The sequence below is a fragment of the Aspergillus caelatus genome (assembly GCF_009193585.1).
Source record: "Aspergillus caelatus strain CBS 763.97 unplaced genomic scaffold BDV27scaffold_172, whole genome shotgun sequence".
Classification (NCBI taxonomy): Eukaryota; Fungi; Ascomycota; class Eurotiomycetes; order Eurotiales; family Aspergillaceae; genus Aspergillus; species Aspergillus caelatus.
This window is the reverse complement of record NW_022475435.1, coordinates 36,622-63,296: the sequence shown is the minus strand read 5'-3', so window position 1 is coordinate 63,296 and position 26,675 is coordinate 36,622. Positions and strand designations below refer to the sequence as shown.

General features: G+C 50.1%; 7 protein-coding genes across 7 annotated transcripts; 3 read left to right on the top strand and 4 right to left on the bottom strand.

Moving 5' to 3' along the window:
* Positions 1–73: 73 nt before the first annotated feature.
* Positions 74–1,567, top strand: BDV27DRAFT_160680 (Metallo-dependent hydrolase; the record flags this gene model as incomplete). The annotated part of the gene is made up of 1 exon (XM_032073079.1): positions 74–1,567. One exon carries the CDS (start codon positions 74–76, stop codon positions 1,565–1,567), a length of 1,494 nt encoding a protein of 497 aa, XP_031924571.1.
* Positions 1,568–3,417: 1,850 nt separating this feature from the next.
* On the bottom strand, positions 3,418–4,379 carry BDV27DRAFT_147796 (sulfotransferase family protein; the record flags this gene model as incomplete). Its single annotated transcript, XM_032070811.1, has 2 exons — positions 3,418–3,654; positions 3,711–4,379. 2 exons carry the CDS (start codon positions 4,377–4,379, stop codon positions 3,418–3,420), a joined length of 906 nt encoding a protein of 301 aa, XP_031924570.1.
* Positions 4,380–5,648: 1,269 nt separating this feature from the next.
* On the bottom strand, positions 5,649–17,384 carry BDV27DRAFT_160678 (uncharacterized protein; the record flags this gene model as incomplete). The annotated part of the gene is made up of 2 exons (XM_032073078.1): positions 5,649–14,169; positions 14,233–17,384. 2 exons carry the CDS (start codon positions 17,382–17,384, stop codon positions 5,649–5,651), a joined length of 11,673 nt encoding a protein of 3,890 aa, XP_031924569.1.
* Positions 17,385–18,388: 1,004 nt separating this feature from the next.
* Positions 18,389–19,759, top strand: BDV27DRAFT_160677 (aromatic prenyltransferase; the record flags this gene model as incomplete). The annotated part of the gene is made up of 2 exons (XM_032073077.1): positions 18,389–19,542; positions 19,600–19,759. 2 exons carry the CDS (start codon positions 18,389–18,391, stop codon positions 19,757–19,759), a joined length of 1,314 nt encoding a protein of 437 aa, XP_031924568.1.
* Positions 19,760–20,264: 505 nt separating this feature from the next.
* On the bottom strand, positions 20,265–21,632 carry BDV27DRAFT_166942 (beta-cyclopiazonate dehydrogenase; the record flags this gene model as incomplete). The annotated part of the gene is made up of 1 exon (XM_032074326.1): positions 20,265–21,632. The coding sequence occupies one exon, from the start codon at positions 21,630–21,632 to the stop codon at positions 20,265–20,267; it is 1,368 nt and encodes a 455-aa protein (XP_031924567.1).
* Positions 21,633–22,570: 938 nt separating this feature from the next.
* On the bottom strand, positions 22,571–24,391 carry BDV27DRAFT_166940 (cytochrome P450; the record flags this gene model as incomplete). The annotated part of the gene is made up of 6 exons (XM_032074325.1): positions 22,571–23,055; positions 23,098–23,388; positions 23,445–23,679; positions 23,745–23,945; positions 24,034–24,216; positions 24,275–24,391. 6 exons carry the CDS (start codon positions 24,389–24,391, stop codon positions 22,739–22,741), a joined length of 1,344 nt encoding a protein of 447 aa, XP_031924566.1. The 3' UTR covers positions 22,571–22,738.
* A 375-nt stretch (positions 24,392–24,766) lies between these two features.
* Positions 24,767–26,347, top strand: BDV27DRAFT_160674 (class I SAM-dependent methyltransferase; the record flags this gene model as incomplete). The annotated part of the gene is made up of 4 exons (XM_032073076.1): positions 24,767–24,823; positions 24,886–25,026; positions 25,080–25,955; positions 26,021–26,347. The coding sequence occupies 4 exons, from the start codon at positions 24,767–24,769 to the stop codon at positions 26,345–26,347; spliced, it is 1,401 nt and encodes a 466-aa protein (XP_031924565.1).
* Positions 26,348–26,675: the final 328 nt, after the last annotated feature.

Below are 26,675 nucleotides of genomic sequence, written 5' to 3'. Positions count from 1 at the left end.
GAGGGCTCCATTCATTGCCGGTACTCTAATGCCACAATCCTTGGGTTCTACGGATCTCCATTGCTCCCACACCATGACGAACTCAGCCACTGGAAAATATCTCTTTACCGGAGGCTATGTGGCCACCATGGATGGCTCCCTGGGTGAGTTCGACCGTGGTGCCGTGTTGGTTGAGGATGGTGTGATCACCGCCGTGGGAAGGGCTGACGAGCTCTCGGCCTCCGAATGTCAAGTCATTGATACTAGCGGAGGCGTGGTCATTCCGGGATTTATCGATACCCATCGCCATACCAGCTTGTCGCTATTTCGCGGGATCGCGGCAGATCATTCGCTGGTCCGCTTCTTACCGAACTGCTATCTGCGATGGCTACCGGCCGTCGACGTGCAGGATATATACACAGCCTCCTTGGTCAGCGCGCTGGAGGCTATCGATAGCGGCGTAACCACGCTCCTAGATTGTGTCGAAGCACCGAGTTCGAGACAGCATGCGGAAGCCAATTTACAGGCATTAAAGGACTCAGGCATTCGTGCTTTCTACTGCTACGGAATGAGTGATGGCCAGTACGAAGGGTCAGCGAACGGCCTCCCCGGCTGGGAGGCCCGCTTAGCCCATCTAGATGACCTCTACCGTTTCAAGAACGACCACCACTTAGTTCGCGTGGGCTTGCAAACCAGCCACCCGGGGTTAGTGCCCTTTGACCAGACGGAGAAAGAGATCCGGTTTGCTCAGGAGCACGGAATGCTGTGTTGCTCTCACACGGCTCCGTTCATGCACACAAGGCTGCATAATGGCGTCCAGGAACTCGCTGACCGTGGACTCTTGCTCCCTGGCCATGTCCATATTCACTGCACGAGTCTAAACCATCACGAAATGGGGTTACTTGCTGCTTCCGGTGGCAAGGTGTCCATCGCAACGGAAACTGAGATGCAAATGGGTATGGGTATCCCCCCAATCCGGGCGTGCATCGAACATGGCATTAAGCCCACCTTGAGTATCGACACGACCAGCATTGTCGCACCCGACTATCTCTCCCAAATGCGGTTGGCGCTGCAGCTGCAGCGGTTGCTTGATAATGATACGGCCCATGTATCCCGCAAGGCCCCGACGCAACTCGACCTCGGAGTGCGCGATGTCCTGACCTGGGCCACTCGGAATGGTGCTGATGCTGTCGGCATGGTCGACAGAATCGGCACTCTGACCCCGGGCAAGCGGGCTGATCTCATCTTTATCTCGTCGAAACGGTTTCTTAGTACATCCGCGTTCCCTCTGGGGACCGCCATTCTACACTCTACCCCAGCCGATATTGATACCGTTATGGTCGACGGGGTGATCCGAAAGCGTGACGGCCAGCTAGTCGGTTACGATCTCGATAATATCCGTGCTAAAGCAAACACTGCATTGCGGCGGACCATGGCTAACTTACGGGATTTCCGTCCCGAGATGACTGAGAAGGAACTGGACCAGTTTCTTCTCGATGTTGAACGTTTGACACGCGCGAACCTGGCCAGTGCCTATGGGAGCTCGGTAGACAGTTGCTGGACGTCATCCCTTCATCACACCGAATAGTCTAGTCTCGGCTACTATCCTTTATAAGCTATAGCCCAGTATCAACAGAGCCCCGGGCGTCACAGCGTTCTCTTTCCATCTCCTCCCCACAAATACTTGGGTTCCAAATTACTTGAACAAGCACCGACATGCGAAAAATTGAAATCCTACTGAAATCCCCCACGTTCATGTCCTATGTTTCGGGGGTAATTAGATTGCAAAAAGTGTGACTGCAGTTTTGAAGAATGTCAAGCTACTTCCAAGTAATTGTATTAGAGCAGTAACTCCACAAGAAAAGGAGGAAGTGGGTGCCTGTAGTATGTGACTGGTGCTTATTAGTCTATAAAATGGAATCTCCCCCAGGGTCCATCTCAGCAGAATGGTAAGAATATATGCCTTTATTAATTTCTCATACCGCTTCATCTGTATCTTTTCATTTGTCTCATAGACTCGACATGTCCAAACCATAATGCTTTGAAGCAAAACCTATAATTTACTCATATTTGCACGTGCTTGGCCTGCTGTATCCTTCGAATGCTCGAGCTTCATAATGCAACAGTCATAATCAAAAAATGTCAAGCGAGTTTGAGCGCTAAAACCAGTGGACATTGTTTCTCCAGTCGCTAAGGAAACCTTGATTATCGGTCCCATCCGAACGACATCTATACTAGTAGCTCAACAAACTATCGTGGACTGGCATTGACAGCCTGCGGCTGGGAGATGTAAGCGATCGGAGTTGTATCCCTCACGCTGCTAGACCTACATCATCAGGCTTTATGTGATTCAAATTCGGCATTGGTATAGTTTATGTTGGTATGATCTATCGAAAGACTATGAAACGAAAACAGTTAACGAATGCTATGAGGCCACAGCTCCAAGGATCTGCGGTGTCAACCCACTTAACAATGCACTAACTAGCGTCCATAGGTGGACTGCAGAACAGATTATTGGACCCCAGCCGTCTCTGTGGTCATAAGTGACCACTAACTGCAAGGAAGTTTGATTGAACCTAAAGTAGGACTATACCTCGAACGAAATAGGTAACTCTACGTTAATAGTGGAGGAAATACTTTTTACATTGAATCAGGATACCATGCTTGTCGTTGAGGATCTAATGGTTAGAATATGTGAGGGTTCACACTTGAATGAGTGTATATATATGCATTTACTAAGAATCAGTGCGTGAGGGTGTGGTCAATCTGGCTAGAGGGGAAGCCGCAGTATGAGAGCTATCAGCAGGCGTCTGCTATTCCAATTGGACTTTGAATATCTATGCGTTTGTATCGAAGATAGTTATAACAAGTTTTCTTCATTACTACTGATATTTCTTTTCTTTCTGTCCCTTCACACTCCTCGTCCATAGATGGTAACCTTCGTAAGTCATAAGCAATCGGTGCAACTTTAATCTAAAGATCTATAAGTCGCCTCCTTTGTTTCTCTCAGCGGGCGAGCATATCGTGAGGTTGTTATGGACCTCGGAAGACTGACGCGTACGGCCTGGGGCGGTCATCTTCAAACATATTGTAATGCATGAGATATACTGTACATCCTTGGTTATTTATTCAACGTCCGTATTTTTGGTATTCTAATGTATTAACTGCTAGGCGAGTCTTTTTAAGTTTAATTTAACATGTTATCCACGGGTAGTGCCCACATCGGTAACCCTTCCAACTGGCAACTCCCGGGAATCGATAACATTTCTTGGGGACATCCGGAATTCCCGTTACCACCTTCGTCCTTCCACGGCAATTCCGCATTCCTAAACGAAGACTTGAAACGGGGTCAACGTTTTCTCTTGAGCCTGAGTGTGGAGTGGTTCAAATCGACATCGTTCAAACTCTCCAATTGAAAATCCGTTCCTTATATTGATTCTAGGTCATTTTAGTCAATCGCCCAAGGAGATCACCCAGCCTCGTCACCTTCGGGATCCGTCCCTGCCACCACATCACAACAGCAGTGGTAATCCCACCTAGAGTCAGAGCGGTGAGAGTCAAGTTGCGCAGACATTGCACGGAGCGCTTTTTGATGAGTTTATTTGCGCGCTCGGCGTAGTCGCCTGGATTATTGGTTCGGGGGAAGGGCTCGTTCGGAATAGGCTTGCCGAGAAACTATTTCTGTCATTAGCTATCGTTTTGAGAAAAATCCAAATTCTTCCAAGTCATACCTTGCAAAGCGGCTCCCAGCCATCCTCGACGGACCACTCAAGCAAGTTATCCTTAGGCACCATCCCCCGAACCATATTGCAGTGGTCGCGATACACCCACTTTGCGTTTCGCTGGATACCATCTTTGGTGGTGCCGCTGTGAAAGATGCCGGGATATCCATCTCTTAAGTAAAGACTGTACAGCCAATGGAACTCTGCGGAGAACCACTGCATCGCCCACATCACCCATGATTGATCGGCCTCTTCGATGATAGTTTTATTGATGCTCCGGTACCAGGCGTTGGAATCGGGGCGCACGTTGAGGACCACCTTGGCGTCTGGGTAGGCGGCGAGCAGCTCGGGAGCAAATAAAATACACAACGAGTCAACCACCGCCTGACTATCACCGATGAGAATGTCGAACTCCGCGCAACTAATGTGCACGTCGCCATCGCGAGCGCCTTTGTATTTCCGCCGCACTAGCTCAGCACAGAGTTGCAGCTTGCTGCCATCTGGCTCGAAGACCAAGTCCCAGCCATGATATGTTTGCAGGCCCAGAGTTCGCAAGGCTACGCTTAACGACTCCGTTCCGGTGCGTGGCAAGCCCAAGCAAAGCACCTCGACGGGCTTGGTTCGTTTGTGCGGAGCCGGCTCGGGGAATCCGTAGAGTAAACGTTGGAGGGCGTACATTGGGGCTCGAAAAAATGTAAAGCTGGCGTGAGCTTAGGAAGAGAACCCTGGAGGAGTCTTCCACATAAGTAGTAGTAGCTATGATCGGTCGCATGATTCTTAGAGCGGGTCGATTGGGGGCCTGAATATATCATGTCCGCATGCGGCTGGGGGCCTGAAAGTTTGGGGGCCTGAATATAATTCTCCTTTACTTTTTATCGATTTTACCAGACCCTCTTTATGAAAAGAGAAATATATATATATATATATATATATATTTTGATAAAAGAGAATTTTGGGGTGTTTTTATTATGCAGCGATTCACTAAACCCTTAGATAAAAAGGAGATTCGACCGGGATGGATGGGTAAGAGCAAAGAGTACTGTGCTTTGAATGCTATGCAACTTGGGTGGGTAAAGTGGAACCACTAGGCAGAGACTGATTGGTGGTGGTCGCACAGGATCCACCCAATGAAAGCTATCCTGATGGCTAACGTACTCCTAATATAACAAATGGATTCAAACTCGCAAGATCGAACACTCATGCCATCCAGTACGGTAAAACCCCTCTATAAGCAATCCAATCGGATTTCTGAAGTCAATTCCCATATAAAATTTTTTAAAACCTCGATATAGGGAAATTTTATAAACCTGCCTAATACTCCATACAAAATTCCTAATAAGGGGGTATAGTGGGTCCTTTCAGCCAGTTATTTATCTTTTAAAGAAGTAAATAATCACGTGCTTTATTAATTTTTAGCAGTAAACCTTACCCACACAGCACCTCAACCACAAGAATATATATATTTCTTCACTACACAATAGAATAGTCTTAAATTACCCTTTACTACACAAGAAAATCAATCAATATCTAATATAAATTATATAGAGTCTTTAAAATTTCAGTTATAACTAGTCTATATAGGAATCTCACAATAAGGAATCCCCCGATATAAGCAATTTGAGTCGCTTCCTAAATTGATTGCCTATAACGGGGTTTTACCGTAGTATTGTCCTGTGGCGGTGCATTCTCCTCCGCCTAGCTTCCGAGAACACGTGTGCTGACATATCAGTCCCCGAACTTCCACAGCCAGTCAGCCACAGGTGCGTTTCATGCAAATCCATGCCTTTCAGCCTACCGACACCGCTTCCAATGATTCGCTGCGATGCGGTACGGCCCGCGACCATACTCCATAGACACTACTACTCAACGAGGTTAATCAAGTAGACTTCCCTATTTCATTCAAACGGGATATGATATAGTTACTCGCTAGAACACATAAGATGCTGACTATTCACCCAGATAAGGATATCGCAATGTTTCCTCGTTATCATCGACCGCTTCCAAGAAACTAGGAATAAGTGGCTCGATGCCCTGTTCCAACGCCAGCGAGCTCCATTCCCGCAAACCGAGTTCGTGGAATGACCGACCGTGCACTCTTTCCATATAATCTTTGAAACTCTTCACAGGAACCCTGACATTGCTCGAATGGTGGAAAAAGGACACCCCGGCCGTTGTAGACGATGCTGCAGTCGCACGCTGGGTGAACCTAGATGTCACCAGCGTAGCGATCTCCTCCGCAATGATCTCTACTTTCTGGAAGTCCAAGTATCCTTCCATTCTTGTGAGGCGGGGGGTCGCACCGAGTCGGACAGAGTAGCGTAGGAGCGAGTTCAATGCGTCCTGGGCTGGAGCTTGATCGCTGATGGGGGTGCAAGGACGGTGGATACTAATGCTGATACCAGTGTGCTCGGCGAAGCGCTCGAGGAAGACTTCACTAGCCCATTTCGTTGCAGTGAGACCGTCAGACCCGTCGAGCGGAGGAGGGTGAAAGGATACTGATGTGGGCCCGAGGGCGGTTTGCCCAGACTGAAGGATGACTCTCCCGGAAGAAATGTAGTGCAGGGGGGCTTGCGATTGTAGGGAGAACTGGGCGAGGCGATGGGTTGAGCCCAGGTTTGGCGCTTTCAAAGAGTTGTAAGTGTTAAGACAGTGACCATTCGAGCCGTTGTGGATCACTACGTCGATACAATCTTGTAGGAACGCCCATTCTGCGGTAGAAACACCTAGCATTGGGTCGAGAAGGGTTCCATAATAGAGCGATACTTTGTCACTGGTGGGAAGCACGTGCTCCTGATCCTTTTCCACGGCGATACAATGCACTCTTTCCACTTCGGGCACCTGGAGGAGAACCTGCACCAGCACTCTCCCCAAAAAGCTAGTCGAACCGGTAAGGAGGATTTGACAACCTGATCCTTGGCGATGCTTAGATAGCTTGATGCTTGACGTTGAGCTGGCGCGATCAAGGATATTTTGCGGTATAGCTGTTTCCGCGAGCCAATTGATCGTCATGGATGGTGCTTCAGCTTTCCGGGCATCAACCTTGAGCGCCATCTGTGCCAGTGTGCTGGCACCATACAGTTCCCGGAGAGTGACTGACACCCCGATAGAGGTGCGGATTGCACCTTGTAACCTGACCAGCAGCGTGGAATTTCCTCCGAGAAGGAAAAAGTCAGACTCGGGGTGAATGTGCTTACCAGGCAGCAAAACTTGCCAAAGAAGCTTAAGCTCACCCTCGCCCAACGTGAGCCGTTTTGACGGTTGGCTCATGGTGGTTGGCGCCGTCCATGGCATGGCATCTATTCCTTTGCGATCAATCTTTCCGTTCGCATTTCGGGGTAGCTCATCTAGACAGATGACTGTTGAAGGGCGCATATATTGTGGCAAAGGGAGGTTGCTGGCGAGATGTTGTAGCTCGACATCACTAGCAGTCTGACCAGGCATCAAGGCAACAAAGGCGACGAGCGTTTCCGAGACGCCCTGGCCCTTGACACACACGATGGCTGATGACAGCAAATTCGGGTGACAGTTTACCATGGTGGAAGCCACGTCTTCAAGATCAATACGAAGTCCTCGAACCTTGATCTCTGTGTTTCCGTCCATTCGGCCCAAGAGAATTAGAGAACCGTCATCTAGCAGCTTGGCTTTGTCGCCGGTACGGTACATTCGGGTCCACCCTCTGGCTATATCCTCGGGCAAAGCAAACGGATCTTGTACGAATTTCAACCTGGTCTGCTCCTCATTCAGATACCCCAATGCAACCCCAACGCCGCTGATACAAATTTCCCCGGGCTCTCCAGTGGGAACAAGATTGCAGTCAGGGCCCACAATGTAAAGAGAAGTGTTTGGAATTGTTCGCCCAACGCTATGTGCGCCTTCGAGCCGTGAGACGGACATCGTCTCAAAGGTCGTGCACGCGGAAATCTCGGTCACACCGTAGGAGTCCTGCACTACAGGACAATTCTTTCCTAGCCGCACAAACTCCCGCTTGAGCTGGTCCGTGAAAGGCTCACCACCCAGACAGGCGTGGCGCCATCCGGTGTAATGACTGAGGTATTCACGACCATGTTGAAGCATGACGAGGTACTCGGACGGAGTGGCAAGTGTGAAAGTTACGCTGTGGTCGCGCATAATTCTTGCAATTTCAATCGAATCTCCTCGTACTTCCTGGGATACAATGACAAGCTTTCCTCCGTTCATGATGGCATTGAGCGTCTGTGCAAGTCCCATATCGAATCCCAGTGAGCTTTGTTGAAGGACAACCGTCGAACTATCAAGACCGAGCTCTACCCTCTTGGCAGCGAGGTAGTTAATGAAGCCGCTCTGTGACAGGCATACGCCCTTTGGTTGACCTGTTGAGCCACTGGTGTACAGCAGAATGGACAAAGCGTCACCCTGTGCACTGTCGGTGAACATTGTGGGTGGAGCTCGAATGTCAGGAATCTCGGAAAGCTTGAGAACGGTTGAAATTCCTAATTTTGAGACACCTTCAGCAGTAGAAGAGAAGCAAACAAGTGCTCTGACAGGGAAGGCCAATACCATAGCTTTGTGTCTTGCAGTGGGAAGGCTGAGGTCGAGGGGCACATAAATCGCACCGATGCGGAGAATTGCTAGCATACTCGCCACCGAGTTGATTGACGGGTCGCATAAAACCGCGACTGCATCTCCAGTTCGGACTCCTTTTTGAAGCAGAGCTACTCCAATGTGAGTGCTCTTCGCGTAGAGCTGCAAGTAGCTGAAATCGCCACTGTGATCCGTGACGGCAATTCTATCCCCATATCGATCAGTCATATCCTTGAACCTTTCGGCCAAGGTCGCTGGCCAGCCGTGACATATCCGCTGGCCACGTTGTACCGAAAGACCTTCCTCGTTGATGCGGGTAGAAGTGACGAGACTGCCCCCAACAGGAATTGAAGGATCTGAAGACATAACCTCAAGTAGCCTTGTGTATTGATCGATGATTGCTTCCGTGGCTTTGGGCGAGTACAAATAGTCCCGACAGCTGACTTCCACAATAGAGGTCCCGTTTGCGCAGGGCGTGACATGGAAGGAGATATCGTACGGCGCATTGCCCATTACACTCCGGTCGTAATTCAGGTCAAAGTCGTCCACGGACATCCTGGTGATCTCTCCCACACGGTAGTTTATGGCAACCTGGAAGAGAGGCGTTACATTTGACACTCGTGGGAGATTCAGCGCGTCCACGACTAAGTTGGAGGGAACTGAAGAATTCAACAAAGCAGTCATCACTTTCGAAGATGTCTTCTGGAACACATTGGCAAAGCTGTCCGTTTGCTCGACCTCGAACCGAAGCGGCAACATGTTGAGAAAATAGCCGACCGTGCCGGTGAACTGCTGGTGTTTGCGATTGGCATCGCTCATTCCAATGCATAGACTTTTGATCTTCAGCAATGCAGCGAGGAAGACCTGTAATGTGGCCAGGTAGAAATGAAATGAGGTGCCTCGAAGAGTGCGACTTGCTTGCTTGATCTTTTCCGTGACTTCTATGCTAACGTACCGCGTCGTTGTGTGCACCTTGAAATTATCTGTTGGTGTACGGGTCTTCTTTGTGGCGAGAGGGAGGACAGGCATCGTTTCTGGCGGTGGTGTAAGCTCGGACTCCCAGTACTCTAGCTCCTTTGCGAACGTTCCATGATGGATGTTGCGATTCATCATCAGAGAATAGTCAACATATTGCGCAACCTCACGTGGTGGTCTTTGCTCATAGAAACACTTCAAGTCATGTAGGAATGTGGACCAACTAGCCCCGTCCATGACAATGTGATGGTATGCAAATATGACTGTGTGCTGGTCTTGTCCAACAGATACCACTGCAACTCGCATGACTTCACCTTCCTCTAGTCGCCACTGGTAAGACGCCAGCCTGTCAAACTCCTGTGACACAGAGGTAGCGCTTGAGGTCCTGACATGTTGAAAGAAAGGTGGTGGGGTTTTTAAGACACCTTGAAGGAGGTCACCATTATTGGGATCTGAAAAGAAGGCAGTCCGCAGTGACTCGTGCCGGGAGACAGCCTCTTCCAAAGCTCCTTTGAACTTGTCGACCGGAAACCTTCCCTGAACATTGTACGATATAACGACGTTGTACTGGGTAGGGTCCTTCATCCAATGGCCGGCAAACCAGATCTGCGACTGGTGTGGAGACATCTTTTCGACACGTGTAAACCTGGGTTCCAAGTCGTTTCGTTCTGGTTTGGATCCACAGTCAGAAGGGCATAGGTTACAGGAAGACTCCGAACTAGTGGCATCGAGCGGTAAGTCTTGAACTGAGCTGTTGTGCTCTGAGCTGGATCTAGTTGTCGCAACGTCTATGAACTCGATGTCTTGGGTAAGCCGGTCTTCTTTTTGCGGTATTATTCCTGGAGTATCAGGCTGTTGGATGATCCTCTGGCACAACCCCGTGACAGTGCCGAGTAGTGTATCCATGGGAGTGATGTCGATATCGAACTCTTTCGCAACCCATGCCTGAATATCCACAGCCAAGAGGGAATCACAGCCCAGGTCCAGAAGGGGGACATTCACATCCAATGTCTGTCCTGTCAGCCGGAGCATTGACTTGATCTTGTCCGATAAACGCGCAAGCAACCTGTCGTATTCATTTTGGCTTGGCTCCGACTCTTGGAGCTGCCCATGGCCACTAAGGAGTGATGTTGAATCTGACTGTCTAGCATACTCCCTCTCTTTGGGTGGAGAGCGCTTTGTAATGAAGTGTGAAAGCAGATGGTTAGAAAGAGAAGCGGATTCGCCGCTCTCGTCACTCTTGTCAATCTGCAAAATTTTCTTTTGAAGTCCAAAGAATATCTCGGCATTCCCTCCGGCGTCGGGTGCTCCAGCAGCTACCACCTCACCAAAGGCATGATGTAAGTCAGACTCAGACAGAGGTGCATGGCCATGGTGCATCATGCGCTGAATCGCCTCCTTGCCTTGCCTGGCAAAGTACCCAGCATCGACAATCATACCCAGGGCCAATACAGACCCCACCAGACCTCTCAGCCTTCGGCGTTGAATGAGGCTTGTCATAAACAGTGCCGAGGCATGAGACGCTAGCTGCTCTGCAGTTCCGACAATAGAGACAGTTGATGTCAGGATAACGAGGAAGTCTAGTGTTGGTGCTGGGAACAGCTCATCAAGATACGTTGCTGCATTAATCATAGCAGTCGCGCCAAGGCCTCCCTCGTCTTCGACAGTATACTCAAACCCTTGCTCGGACAGAGCCAAGGGAGCATAGCAGACACCTACAATGGGTGGTAAAGTCTCCTTTATCTGGTTGAAAGCCGACAAAGTGGACGTTTTGTTTGAAACATCCATCTTCAAGGGCTTCACAGTAGCTCCCAGGCGAGACATTTCGTCGAGCCAAGCTTCATGCACGCGTGGATTTCTGCTAGCCAGAACAAACGTCCGTGCACCATTTTTCGCCATCCACTTCAGAATTGACAACCCAAGTGGTGTTGCCATATCGATCATCCAGTAAGTTCCGCTTGAGGAGAACATAGTGGTGGTCCCTACGACCTCGGCATGGCCCGTTATCGATACAGGGCTCGTCCAGTCCACCACCTTTGGATAAACGACGGATGGATTGTCTGATGGGATTTCTGTCCAAGAGGTAACCTCTAAAGGTAGCTGTGGCAGAGTCGATAAGCTACTACATGCTTGAGAATAACTTTCCGTGATAAGCTGCCTAGGATTCACAAGAGGGGCACGGCGATAGAGGTCCACGGCCTGGATCCGAGTTTGAGAATATATATCGCGGAGAATCGTGACCACACAATCATCGGATGAAGATAAATCAACAAAAGACGTCACGACACTGGGTAGAACTCGTTCAATCATACGCCGCGATGCATGCGGATGGACTGCTATCCACCCTCTAGTTGGATCCTTGCACTTTGAAGTAATAAAATAAACCGTTTGCTGCGGCTCGCGCGCTTGCTCAACAGCAGCAGCAAGTAGCTCATCAGGCTCATAAAGAAGAATCGGCCCAGATATAGAATTCAAGAACAAATATGCTAAAGTGAAGCCAGCAGTCGCTCGCAATGTATCAGGGCTCAAGTCATCATTGTCGGCAGTGCTGTGAACATGCTCAGGCCTTGCTTGGATGACCGATGAGATATGGTTAGAAAGGCCGACAGCATTCCCCTTTCCGTCGACACGTGTACCATACCAAAGATAGGCATCTGTACAAATACAGCAGGAATATTTAACTTGAACGGCTACTGAGCCGGCCGACACCTCGGATGAGAGATCCACCGATCTCGGTGGGAGCCAAGCTTTTGGACGAAGCTCTCGGTGCCTGGAATTGTATCTCTTATTTCGTCCATGGTCCCACACCAGTCGTGGAATACGAAGCGTGCAACCATCCCAGTGTAATTCAGGTTCATTTGTCCAAAGCAGTTGCCCGTCCGTCAACATGGGCACGAAAGACCATGTGAGTCGTAAGAAGACGTCAACGATAGTGGCAGGCGAAACGTTTGCCACGGTGGACAAGTCTAGGAATTGTAGGCTGATATCATCTCCCCTTTGTGATCTCATTGCTCTCCCGATAGCAACACTTATGCTTGCCATATTTCCAGTTGTCAGCCAAAGGATGTGCTTGGACCTGGCTACAAGCTCTTTGAAAGTCAGGAGCCTTTCGTGGTAGGGGCCTCTGGAGAAGAACGGCTCGTCAAGCTCCACCAGGGAGATGATTGAATGTTTCTTTGTTAGACCATTCAGGTCCAGCTGGTGAATGTCTTCCACTATTGCGGTTGTGATGCCCGATGCGGCGAGGATTCTTTGAATACCCTGGAGGAGGCGTGCTACTAAAAGTGTCCTTCCCCCAAGGAAGACCACAGTCTCCGTCAGCGGCGCCAGCCTTGTCGAACTCATTGGCTCACGAAGCATCATGACCGTGTCATTGACTGCCTGAGTAATCACGACTGAAAGGCCGTCGCCGTTTGGATGCGCCGAGCGCTGAAATATATGATCGATGCCTGAAAACCCCTTGGAGCGGAGTTGTGCGTCCCATCTAACGGTTGACATATCTGGCCAAGACTGAGCGTCATGATCGTACCCTTGCCACCACTGGGGATGCAAGCCACAGGTATACAACAACGACACTGGCATTTGACCGGCAAGCCTAATGAACACAAGGTAGCCACCGGGCTTCAGCATTGCGCGGCATCCTTCAAAGAGACTGGTGGATGCATCAGTTGCATTGAGCGGATTGGCAGCAATTACCATGTCATACTTCTCGCTGCCATATTCATTAACATCGAGCGTGGTAAAGTCAATGACCTTAGAATATAGATTGCGGTGCTGAGTAGACAGCTTGGCCGCTGTCTGGCTGAGTGATACTGGAGACGTGCTGCTCAGACAATAGGACGTATACCTATCATCTAGAGATTTCAATATTTGTTGGGTGATCACAGCAGTGTCCGCATCAAGCTCGAGAACATCCATGTGTGGATGCTTGTGCACAATTCGGTTGACAATAGAACAAATGTCGTTATTCAGCAGAGAAAGCATCCCCCGAGTTTGAGATAAGCGGTCGAGGGTGTCAGCTCCGTTCGACATGGCAAGAGGGTCTATTTCTCTTCTCAGGATCGCTGGCAACGACATGCCGAGTGAATGGATTGACTGAAAATCCACAGTCGCAGCAAGTTTGTCGATCATTACGAGTATACTCTCCTCCGACGTTTGGGTATGATCTGGGTAAGTAACGTAGTACTCAGAGCCCTTACCATCCGCAGCAATGCGACTCATCTCATAATATAAGAGTTGGTGATGAGGCATAAACCTTGCAGATTCGTGTGGGTCAATCTTGTCGAGTGCTCGTTGGACATAATACAAGGCGATTATATCTGCTGCGCTTCTCCACACTATCTCCTCCTTCGGGGTATGATATGGAGAGATCAATGAAGGTCCAAAAGGGTCACTCTCCCACACCACGTGTGAGAACAGGTTACGGTCTTTCGAAGTATCAGGTCGAGGGATACTCCTCATAACCAAGCCCTCGACTTGCACGATAGCCTCCCCCTCTGGATTGTACAGCGACACATCGCCTTCTACCCTGTCACTGTCGAATCCAGTAACAAAAGCGTCGATTTCGCAATCAAGGGTTCCCAGGGAAAGGCAAGGGCGAACGAGGACTCGACGAACCTCCTTTGCATGAAAAGAAGTCCACAGTCCCTTACTCAATGGTGAGGCAAAGGCACACATTATTGCCTGAAACGATGCCTCTAGCTTAGCTGGATGGAGTAGGGATTCCGGGGTTATCATGTCAGCCACCCAAGCCGCAGACGCGGTGGCTTCACCTAGAGACCGCTGGATCGAGGATATGCATCGAAAGGGTCCGGAATAACCTGTGCCAGCCTGTTCAAATGAGTCATAAAAATCGGCAACATCTACCGGCGCGAGAAGGCGGTTCTGTTGTTCCCTCGGGGGTAGCTGGCCATAATCAGGCTGGCTGGCTTCGCTGAGATAAAGCGTTAGACGTGCAGTGCATAGCCTGGTTAAGACTGATCCATCGCTGTTACACGCATGACAGGAAGCTTCGGCATCTAGTCTGGTGCTTGACTTTGTCACGTTGTTTTCTTCAGAAAATCGTATTGCCGTGATATATTCTACTCCATCACCATGCTCTTCCAAAAATATTGGTTTCATGGCAACGAAATTGCTGACCGCAAGTAATACAAGGCTTTGCCGTGCAACTGCAGAACTAGCTGCACTTAATAGAGAGGCGAGGTAAAAGGCTGTCGAAAGTACCACTTGGCCTTTTTGCTTGTAACCTTCAGCCCAGGGCATTTCCTTTAGATGTAGGATATTCCTCCAACACATCTCGTTTGGGAATTCGCTGGCAAATCGCCGACCCAACAGCGGGTCCACAGGCGTACCTCCGAGACGGTATCTTCGCGACACGCGAGACTCTCTCCAGTATCTCCTTCTATGGTCCCAAGAGTAAGCTGGAAGCCCCTTCATCAGTTTGGGGGTCTGGCTTCTGACAGCCTGGATAAACCTCCCAATGTCCAAATGTTCAGCCATCCGTTCCCAGAGGCAACCAACGGCGGATGATGCAGCCTTGAGGTCATTTTGCCCTCGGTGGAGTAACGAAGTATAAAGAACATTCGCCCATCCTTTGTGCTTCAACGTATCCAACACTGGACCACGGAGAGCTGGATGAGGTCCAATTTCGATACATGCACCAAGGTTTTGACAGTCACCAAGTGAACTCTCCACTGCCTGGGTAAAGAGGACGGGCTTGACCATGTTATCGACCCAGTAAATTGCAGAGAAGGCCTGCATATCCCTGTTCATGGTTGCACTGCTTCCAGTTACTGTAGAGATCCATGTACAGCCGCTCCTGGGTGATTTCACTTGGATGTTGCATGCCTTCAATGCTTCAAGATATGTAGCAGCACAGGGCACCATATGATGTGAGTGATACGCCACACCAACCTGTAAGGCTCTTGCGAATGTCTTCTTACGGTCAAGGAGTGCCTTGACTTCGAGAATCGCATCGTAATCACCCGATAAGGTTGTGCTCAGAGGCCCATTGCTCGCTGCCACCACGATCCTCCCCGAATATGACGGCTGAGAGCATAGATCTCTGGCGTCGGAGAAGGAAAGGCCCACAGCGAGCATGCCACCCGATTTCGCGGGTTTGGAGTGCAAACCACGGTAATAGGCTATCTTCATGCAATCCTCTGCCGAAATGATGTTGAGCACATGGGCGGCCACTATTTCGCCGGACGAGTGGCCCACGACCAGATCGACGTGGACTCCAGAGGCACACAGCAAATCATAGACAGCTATTTCAATTGCTGTCGTTACCGGTTGACTTACTGCAGGGTTAGAGAGGCTTGACGAGGGTTTGTCTGCTAAAAGCTCCTCCTGTAGGGACCATGAGGGGCCATCGGGAAGAGTTGCTAGAGCACGCTCACAGCGCTCGATCGAGTTGCGGAAAATGAAAGACGAACGTAGCAGTTCACGCCCCATTCCAGCCCATTGTGCCCCTTGTCCTGTGAAAATACCCATAATCCGTGGTGGTTCGGGTGACTGCTTCTGTGGAAACTGGCCTTGTTCGCTGCTTCGGCTGGCTTTGTACTCTTCAATGACCTGCTCGATACTGCTAATGAGCTCGTCTCTATTTAAGGCACTGATAGAGACCTTGAATGGCAGGATGGTTCTTTTGGCTAAGGTCCAGGCCAAATTATCCAGATCTAATGCAGCATTGTTCTTCACGTATCGCGCTATTCGTTCCATGTTTGAATAGAGGGACTCCTGAGAGTGTGCTGAGAAGAGGAAAGGGCCGGCGATGGCATGTCCCTTGACAGTTGATTGTCTACAGTAACTGACTTGGTTTTCCGATTGGCGGGGTACATAGCTCTCGATAATGGCATGCGTGTTAGTCCCTCCAAAACCGAAGGAGTTTACACTCGCCCTCATGGGAGAGCCATGGGCAACGGGTGGCCAGGGTATACTGCGTGTTGGAATCTTGAGATGGTCGTAGAATGGAGTGATGTTGGGGTTAAGGTTGTCAAAAAGCATGTTTGGGGTGATTTTCCGGTTCTTCAGGCACATTATAGCCTTCAGCACGCCGGCGAGACCTGCACAGCCTTCCAGGTGGCCAATGAGAGTCTTGATACTTCCGACATAGAGTTTGTCGTCTGGACTAAAGACAACGTTCTTTGGGTAGAAGGCCCGCTGGATTGCTTGCGCCTCGACGGGATCTCCTGCCTGCGTTCCAGTCCCATGGCATTCAAAATATTGGCACCGGTCCTTAACCGGATCCAGGCCACTGCGTTCATACGTATGACGGATTAACTCCGCCTGGGCTTCGGGGCTGGGTATCGTAATTCCTGCAGATCTGCCATCCGAGTTGACCGCAGTCTCCCGAATGATACACTCTACATCGTCACCATCGTTCAAGGCCTGATCCAACGTTTTGATCACGAGCGAGGCGCACCCTTCCCCTCGGGCGTAGCCATCAGCATCCCGGTCCCACATGCGACATCTTGACGTTGGGGACAGCATATGTAGGTTGGAATGACTGATATAAACCTCCGGGTCGAGTAGGAGATTGACACCACCTACAATAGCGGTGCTGCAATCACCGCTGCGCAGGCTTTGGACCGCTTGGTGCAATGCTACCATGGAGCTGGAACATGCAGTATTGATAGTCATGGACGGCCCTTTCAGATCAAAAAAGTAGGAGACGCGATTTGAGAGGATACTCGGCGATATCCCTGTTGCATGCCATCGGCTGATTGTGTCCAAATCGCGAGCTTGAATGTCATGATAGTCCGAGGTCATCGCGCCAATAAACACCGAGGTGGGCGAGCCGCGCATCTGGTTCAAGGTATATCCTGCAGCTTCGAGCGCCTCATAAGTCGTCTCGAGTAACAGCCGTTGTTGTGGATCCATTGCCTCCGCCTCCGCCGCACTGATATTGAAGAAACCAGCATCGAAGCGATGTACATCGCTGTCTAGTATATAGGACTTGTTGGGGACATCTGTAGCTCCATGATGCTCGCCGTTATGATGATGGAAGCTGGAGAGGTTTAGTCTTTCGGGATCTAGATCCCTAAGGACATCTCTTGGATTGGACAATAGCTCCCAGAGTTGCGAAGGGGAGGCTACATCGCCTGGAAATCGGCAGGCGGTCCCAACAACAGCAATCGGCGTCTTCATGACAGCGAGATAGTCTTAACATTGACAAAGGAAAACTTTCCAGCAGAGATATGGAACAGGGCCGGTAGGCTTAGCAGTGGAAATGGCTGGACGACTACAGCAAGACTAAGTAATTTACATAATGGCACCTTGGAGCTTTATCCTATCATCACGGCAGTCAGCCCCATTCAACAACAACCGTTACTAACAGTGCGCTTGATGGGTTGAGCCATTGCTTACTCTGAATCTACGAACCGCAACTGTTTTTGGTGCGTGGCACTTGGTAACCCTTGCAGTGAAACTCGTTTTGTGGCCGGCATTTCAGCTGAAGCAATTGCCTGTATAGTCATAGGAAGGTTATGCACTATTCAGCGGGTCCGATCGCCGTACTTGCGTGATCTCACAATTGGTCTGGTCCGGTGTGGGTATCGGCCATTCCAGGATGCTGCATCTTACGTACAAATGGCCACCTTGCAGATATGATTCTAGATCTTGGCGATCACTACATTACTGCTTGACATTGCCACAAAGATTTTACCTAAAATTATCACATGCACCTTGACATTGGTACTGCAATAGATAGTAAGCTCTGCATTGTGGTCTTGTCATTCGTATCTCGACCTCATTGTCTCAAGGGGCCAAAAAAAGTGCCCCACAGCGACAAAACTAGGGCGCACGCTCTTGCAGAGGAAGGCCAAGTCTCTTGAACACTTTCGGGCAAGGAATGTGGACCTCAGCCAGCCAGCAGTCTTCAATGTCTCTCTGTGTGGGCCAACAGGAAACACAGTTACAAGAGCCAGCGAGATGGACCTTGGCACTCAATGCATGTAGGCTCGTATAGCCTGCGTAATGCAGTCGCTGTCACAAACGCAGGGAGAGAGCGATGCCCCCACCAAGTCAATCACGAAATGAAAATCAGGCTATTCTGGAACCTGAACAGAAAAGGAATGGTAGTATTCATTGGGTTCCCCTCGTCCGTTTGACTACGAGCTCATACAGCAAACCTCTAACCATAACGCTAAACGATGGAAATCCCCAAGAAAACAACGGCACGGCTGCCAAAGCCCTTCTACGTACTGAGTAAAGCCCTGAACCTCTCGGACAAGGACCACGCAAAATGGTGGTATAGCACCGCTCCAATGTTTGCCACCATGATGGCAGGGGCTGGATATGACATTCACGCACAGTACAAGTTCCTCTGCATCCACCGCGAGGTCATCATCCCAGCGTTGGGTCCGTACCCCGAAAAAGGTCAGCCCATGCACTGGAAGAGTCATCTCACGCGCTTTGGACTTCCCTTTGAGCTGAGCTTCAATTACTCCAAATCACTACTACGGTTCGCCTTCGAGCCCCTTGGTCCCCTAACTGGAACACAGGATGATCCATTCAACACCCAAGCCATTAGGCCTGTTGTCCAGGATCTCAAGGCCATGGTTCCAGGGGTTGACCTGGAATGGTTTGACCATTTTACCAACGCACTGGTCGTTTCGGACAAGGACGTTCAGACTCTGCGCGAGGCAAATACGGAAATCCCTGTCTTCAAGACACAGAACAAGCTGGCAGCCGATCTGGAGCCATCTGGCCATATTGTCTTGAAGACCTACATCTACCCCCGGATCAAGTCGATCACGACCGGGACGCCGAAAGAGAGGCTCATGTTTGACGCGATCAAGGCTGCCGACAAAGGTGGTAAAGTTGCCACCCCACTGGCATTCCTCGAGGAGTTTGTAGCTGAGCGAGCGCCTACCCTCATCGGCCACTTTCTCTCCTGGGATTTGGTTAAGCCATCCCAGTCCCGGATCAAGGTCTATTGTATGGAACGCCAGCTGAACCTGGCCTCCATTGAAGGAATATGGACTCTGAATGGGCGACGGAACGATCCAGAGACCCTGGACGGGCTGAATGCGCTCAGGGAGCTGTGGCAGCTATTACCTATCACACAGGGTCTGTGTCCACTGCCAAACTGCTTTTACGAGCCTGGTACCTCACCGCAGGAACAGCTTCCCTTCATTATCAACTTTACCTTGTCTCCTAAAAGCCCCCTTCCCGAGCCACAGATATATTTCCCTGCTTTTGGGCAGAACGACAATGCTATCGCGGAAGGACTGGCCACTTTCTTTGAGAGAAGAGGGTGGGGTGGCTTGGCTAAAAGCTATCCATCGGATTTGGCATCGTACTAGTAAGACTTCACATATGCCAAATGCAATGAATGAGTGTGGCTGACCTCAACCCACAGTCCGGATGTCGACCTGCATACCTCAAACCACCTGCAGGCGTGGGTCTCCTTCTCTTACAAAGGAAAAAAGCCGTACATGAGTGTCTACCTCCATACCTTCGAGGCTTGCAGCGCTGCTGCCAAGGATGCGACAATGTGTCGCGAGGGTCAGAATCATTAAGAAAAGTTTAACTATTCGTTCACCTGCATCCACCAGCTGTGATTGATTTCATTCCGGATACTCGTAGTCGCAGATCATTTCCTTAGCCAAGAGTGTTGCATATCCAGGGAGAAGTCTAGTCTGCTTAGCTTAGGACAAGAAAAACATTGAATCTTCTCTCTATCCCACTTTTTATTTCCTGTGCGTAGGAGTACTAGTAACCCTAAGCCCCCTTGTTGCCACGCTCTTCATGAAAGGCAACGAGAGCCACGTTCCAGTGGTACGAAGTGCCAAGGGATCTACAAACTGTATTCGAGAGAGTTTAACCATGGTAACTTCCGTACCCCTTGTAAGTCTCTGTGTTGAGGAATGATCTTTCTTAGATGTGTGGGTGGGTACAAGCATATTCAATTGTCAAGTTCTAGCTAACTGCATTTTTGTGAATCATTACTAGACAACTTTCGCAGTACGGTCGCCATCGTAGAGTTGCACAAACCAAGGGATGCCCAATTGCTGGAGGCAGCGATTAGGAAGAAGCCATCTGTTCAAGAACCTCATCCGTATACCCCCATAGTAAGGTGGAGTAATCCGACGCCCAAGTGGCGCCTGTCCAGAACGTGCTGTTCAGCCCCTGGAGCTCATACAGCTGGCGGTAAAACCCTCCACGGATTTCCTCGGCTGAAACAAACATGGTTACCGGGGTGTGCTTCGCGAACTTGACAATCTGAGGCTGGTGCGTAGAGTATGTTCCCTCCTCATGGAGAAGCTCGAGCTTCTTATACATGTACGCCTTCGCCTCGTCCTTGCCAAAGTTGGATCCACCGACTAACTTAATGTTATGGTAGCTCGGGGCCCAATGATTGTCGAGACGCCAGATAAATGGTTCCTCGGGAACACCGTAGGGGCGTTCAGTATCAACAGTTACAATGTTCACATCGTCGGGGAGACCGGTATCATTGACAAGAGCAGCCCAGTACTGGTGATACTGCCACTTCGAGAAAATGTAAGCTTCCTGATCACTGAGCGGAAAGCCGTGGAGGTTGTCCAGCAGGGGCGGGATGGTGACTAGGAGCTGCTTGCCCTTGAGGAGCGTCTTGGCCCCATCAGCACTGCGTACGATAACTTCTACACAATTCTTGGAGCGTTGGACAGACTCGGGAGTCGTTTCCAAGAGAACGTCACTACCGAGTTCCTTGCCAGCGCTCTTGTACAGAGCGGCGATACCCTCAATAGGACGGACGTAGCCCTCATTCAAGGCCGCGGCGTGGGGGACCCCGATGTATTGGATGACATAGAGGGTGATCATTTCAAGGACATCGCCAGAAGTATGAGAGAAGAGAGCATACACGGCATCTTCCAGATGGTACTTCTTTACGAAGTCCGCGAAAGGCATGATTAGGTCCTCTGGCACCGGCTCTGGGATGCGGTAGACTCCCTCATCCAAGAACCCAAACTGAGAAATGGCATCGACCCATTTCGCAAAGGCCTCCCTGTCCTGGAGCTGGCCTGGAGGGTATTCTGTTCTTTGCCCTGTGTTGAGGTTCACGTAGTCCTCGTGCGCGGGAGCAGGGTTGCGGCGCCCATAGGGTACCTGAAGCCGTTCGAGGTATTGCCGAGTCACGGTCGTGTTGAAGAACCCTTCCACACCGTAGTTGAGAGGTATATTATCTTCAGTGTAGTAGGTTTCGCCGTGACCGCCCAGATAATCGTTGCGTTCAACGACAGCGACGGTCTTGCCTTGATCCTTGAGTCGAATCGCGGCATACGTGCCCGAACTGCCGCCACCAAGTATGATTACATCGCGAGAAATGGTGCCGTGGGCAACGATCCCATTCGCCAGGCTTAGCCAGGCGACACTGGAAAAACCAAGTAAGCTCGCGATCCTGGCAACCATCTTCGAAAATGTCAGAAAGGAAAGTAGAAGATGACTGATTGCAGTCCAATGAGCAAAATTCCACCGATTTAAACGTAACAGACAGTCACCCGACGTTCGCGCAGCCTCGTGTGCGTGAAGCTTCTTGCCTCGCGAAATTGCTCATCTTGAACCCTTGCGCCTTGGCTGGATTCTAATCGGCGCTGGTCAAATTGCGGTGGAGAAATGAAATGCCTGGCCATGAAGGGCTGGATTTGCAATAACCATGCGATTAACCTTCTTTCCTATCAGACATGCATATCCGCTAGTGCCTTGGATCAGCATCCGTGGCCGAGTCCGACAGGTGCGTGTCGATTAGGCTCTTCAAACGCATTCTGAAAGGCTAGTTTCGACGGAGCTACATTCTTGTGTCCTCAGTTGGTCTCGTTCAATTCCACTGTGCCGTATTGGCTAGTCTAGCGTGAGCTTCCAATTACTGACCCTGCATATTGCCAGTATACTGACCTAACACACAGTGCATACATAGGTAGGCAGCATTGCGTCTGACATACTTAGTCAGAACCAACTGAAATAAGTAACTTAACTACCAGGAGATTAATCGTTACCAAATATGGTACGGTTCGGCCAGCCACGGATATCACCTTACATACTACAGGCATGGATTCTTACTTTGAACGTTCAATCATGGCCCCTCTCAATTATTGTGTTCAACCTGGTTACTTCGGGGACTAGAGCCCATCAGCTGTGAGATTCGTGATGGATCTGATTTGAGTCCTCCCTAGATACCATAAGGAACCGGTGAGTTACTGCGTGAGACCCCCCTTCAATCTGCAAGTCGTGCAGGGATCCTACAACTCGGTAGGTAACATGCGCACTCAGTTAGCCCTAATCAAGAAAAAGCAAGCAGAAGAGGAAGGCGAAAATCGGAAGAGGATCATGGCTGGTGATTCTACTTCAGCGACCCTTTGTAGAGCATAAACATCAAGTACACAGTGTTACCAACAGCTATGAAATTCTAATACGGGCCAAACCACGCAAAGCGGATACAAACAATGATACTCGTGATGCAAAGACTATCTCCTCAAACTGTCAGGTTGCCTTCCCTATCATCCACATTCTCTTAAACGTCAGCGTAATACTGGGGTAAATTTGATGTTCAACAGCTTTGTACTCCAGACGTTGAAGACCAACGCCTCTTCCCACTGCTCCGATCCAGGAGCTAGCTCCCAATCAAATTCCCAGATCAACCGAGCCAGGACCAGACGTATTTCCAACCGGGCGAGATTATGGGCAATGCAGTTGCGAGGACCATAGCTGAACGCCTGCATGGCGTGGCGGTCGTCGTTCTGGTACACGGGATCGCCGAGCCATCGTTCAGGGATGAATTTGTCCGGATCGACAAAGTTTCGGCTGCAACGATTGATGCAGTAGTGCGCGATGCCCACTTGAGTACCACCAGGGATTCAATGCCCGTCGATAAAATCACCCCCCGGAGGGACTCGGCGCGGAAAGACGGCGGGACCAAGAGGGAAGATCCGGAGCGCCTCGTTCATGCACGCGTTCAGATACTTCAGTTGATTCACGCTGATCGAGTTAATGTCTCCAACGTTGTGAAAGGTGCTTCGGATTTCGCCGATCACTTTGCGCTTGGCATTTTCGTTCTGGGTCAGGAAGTATAGCGTGGCGCTCAAAGCGGTTGCTGTCGTTTCGCTCCCGGCGATGATGAGGGTTGAGCAATTCCCGTCGATCTCGTAACGCTCGAGCCCGTTCTGTGGATCTAGCAAGTTGGTGGTCAGATCAGATCTTTGTAGTGGGTCTTTCGGTCCATTCGACGCTGCACCTTGTCATGGGTGTACGTCCGGTGGGTGACAAATTTATCGCGTAAGGACTTGAGCACGAACAACATCAAGATATGGAAGATCCACGGATAGTACCCCACAGCATGCGTCATGGCACGGAGTTTCATTACCTTGAGAATTATTTCCACCCAGGGATGGTACTGCGAGTTCTCCAGGCAGCCGTAGGTCTCGCCGAATGCAAGCTCGCCGATCAAGTCGAATGTCGCATACTGGGGCAATGTACTCCGTCAGGTGCCACTTTACTCGGCCAGACAAGGGGTCGAGGTGGATTTACGTTGAACCAAGCCGTCATTTCCGGTGTCCTTCCTGCTGCTACTTCCTCATGCAGCTTCTCTATCAGTAGATTGATGTTGCGTTGAATCACTGGCTCCTGCTCCCTCAATGCAGCATTCGAGAAACCCTTGGCAAGCAGACGGCGGTAAACGTGATGCAGCTCGCCATCTACCGTGACGATTGAATGAGGAGCAGTGGAGCCCTTGTAGAGGGGTATCCTTGTTCATCTCGGGCTTCCCGGGGCGCGCACCGTAGATGTCATCCCATGCACGACTCGAAGTGAAGAGCACCTCGTCTGGAGCAATCCGTAACACTGGTCCATATGTCTCGTGTGCCCACGAAAGGGCTACAACGATGTCTCCGGTACATAGATGGTAAGAATGCCACAGGCGTGTCACCGCTGCCAGTTTTGGCCCGGGATACTTTGCGAGCGGATGGAGTGAGACCCTGTATATGCCGACGATAATGCAGTACTGCCCAGCTCGGTTAGCTTTGGAATATACATGTAGCCAGATTAAACTGGCAACTCACCGTGACCCCAATCAGCAAAACCGTTGTCAAAGCCTTCCTGAGTGAGAGGCTATCTGCATTCGGATTACTAGTTTTGTAGATAGCGCGGCGAATGATCTCGCTAGAGAATTGGCTCATTTTGGGTAGATTCAGGCCAACAGATAGACGTGGATCCAGTAGCCAAAGGTATTCTGGGAAGAAGGTTGAGAGCGATCTTCTTATGTGTTGAAGAATTTGCCCCACAAGTTGCGCAAGAAGGGGAAGGCACGCAAGCCAAACATTCAAAGTAGCCTTAGATTGAACTCCTTGCCTATTGGGTCGCCACACATGTGCAGCAGTTGTCCATCTTTCGCTCACGCCGCACCTTACCCTGTAGACCTTCTGGGTCGTCTCATTTATCTCTCGTTTGGTCGACTGGTATCAACCTGTGTCTTGGATGTTTACTTTTCACAACATATGGTCATATTCAACCCACCCCTAGAGCGACGCTGATCCGCAAACGTGCTTTACATAATGAAGATCGGACTTCTGGTTTTACGCGGAGATGTTGTAGAGGAAGTCAGTGATGCCGTCTGCCTTTATTAATTCCTGTCTGGTCTTCAAGACACAAACTCATTCTCCCACTTGATCAGGGCCCAAGTACTATCGATCTCAGTCGCTATATACCTCAAGCTCGTCATCAGTTTGAGACCCTTTACATCGGCAAGTCTAAGGCGGAGGCAGATATCGATGACATCTGCAGAGATGGCTATGACATCGTTCTGAATTACATGGTTCGTGTAATTGAATGCCGTGAGAAAGAATATCACTGATCGGGCACGGATAGACGGCAGAGTCAGCCGATGGTGTTTCAACAGCGGCAGCGATCACGAGATATCTCGAGGCGAAAGATATCTCAGTTCTCAACCGTCCGTTCTACACTCAAACCACCGAGGCGGGAGAAGAAACACATCGTTTCCGCATGTCGATAAAGACACCCCAACTGAACCTGGAACATCTCAAGGGCAACAGGTGGGTCATCCTAGCCATGGAGATGGGCCGAGAGGAGATGGTGTTTAGTCCTGCCCAATGCGGCACCTCCGTGTGTCTTGATGGAGACAATTCACACTCCGCATCGACAGATTTCGCCTGGGTCAGGGAAGACCCCCTGCAGTCCATGTTGAATTCAATGGCGTTGGATGTACTGAGAGTGTCTGGTGGTGGATTTGTGCGTGTGGAGGCTTCGTTAAATACAGAGGCTGACAATATGTACCTGGAGGGTCTCCTTTGTCCTCCTCGCGCATTGTACGGTGATGGGTATACCACATATGACGACGTGGTGATCAAAGAGGAGTTTCCTGGCGGACATATGGCATTCTTGAACATGCTGATCACCAGTAAACAGATCCGCTCGGGTCAGGATCACGCCCGGAATCAACACCTGGCGGGTGTTTATGACGGCTTTGCCCCTCGCTACCATGCTGCTCGGGCCAATACTGGGCTGAGTCGGATGCAGGAAAATATGAGCCGAGAATACGATATCTCAGGAACAGTCCTTGACCTCGCGTGTGGTAACGGTGAATTCGGAGCCACCCTTCATGAACATGGAGTCTCTGCAAGAGTCACTGGCATCGACGTCTCCGAGGGGATGACCCGCTCGTCATACATTCAGGATCACTACGAAAAACCGCTCCTGATCGGGCCGATGGACGAACTTATCATGGTCAGTTCCCCGGTTTCCTGAATATGTGTTTTCTTCCATGGTAATCGTTGCTGATTGACAACAAGGGCATGCCTGAATTCGACCATGTGGTTTGCTTCGCGGCATTTCAATTTCTGGACCCCGTCCACTTGACGGCGTGTTTAGCTCGCATGTTCATGATTGCTCAAAGGTCGGTGACTGCGATCCATGAGGACCTTACTGAGATGTACATTGAAGATATAAAGAAGCGGAACGGTGAATTGTGTAGTAATTTCAATCATATCTCTACCCTGGAGGACTTTGGTGTGCCCAAAGGTTGGATGCAAGTTCTCATGGAACGATTCCCCTTATATGATAATCCAAATCTGGGGGTGACTGTGTATGGATTTGCGGTTCGTTTTGAGAGAACGTAATAAACATAAAATAATCCAGTTAATTCATTTCTTCGGATTTGTTACTATGCTTGAATCGGGTTACTTCATAATAGTCCAGCAAATCGGGTTAAGCTTGCGTCCGGCGCCTTATAAATTCATTACCCAACTTGTTTTCTTTGTGTTTCTTTGTTTACTGGATATTCTTCGTCTTTCATTCGCCAGACATCGGCGACTGCCCATAGGCTAAGCAAGGGGGGTGAAGTGAGCACTAACGGGGGAAGATAAATAAAAGTACTTGTAGCACCTGCCGCGCGTGGAATGTGATCGATGCACATTTCCACCTGTTCCCCCCACCTAAAACAGACAA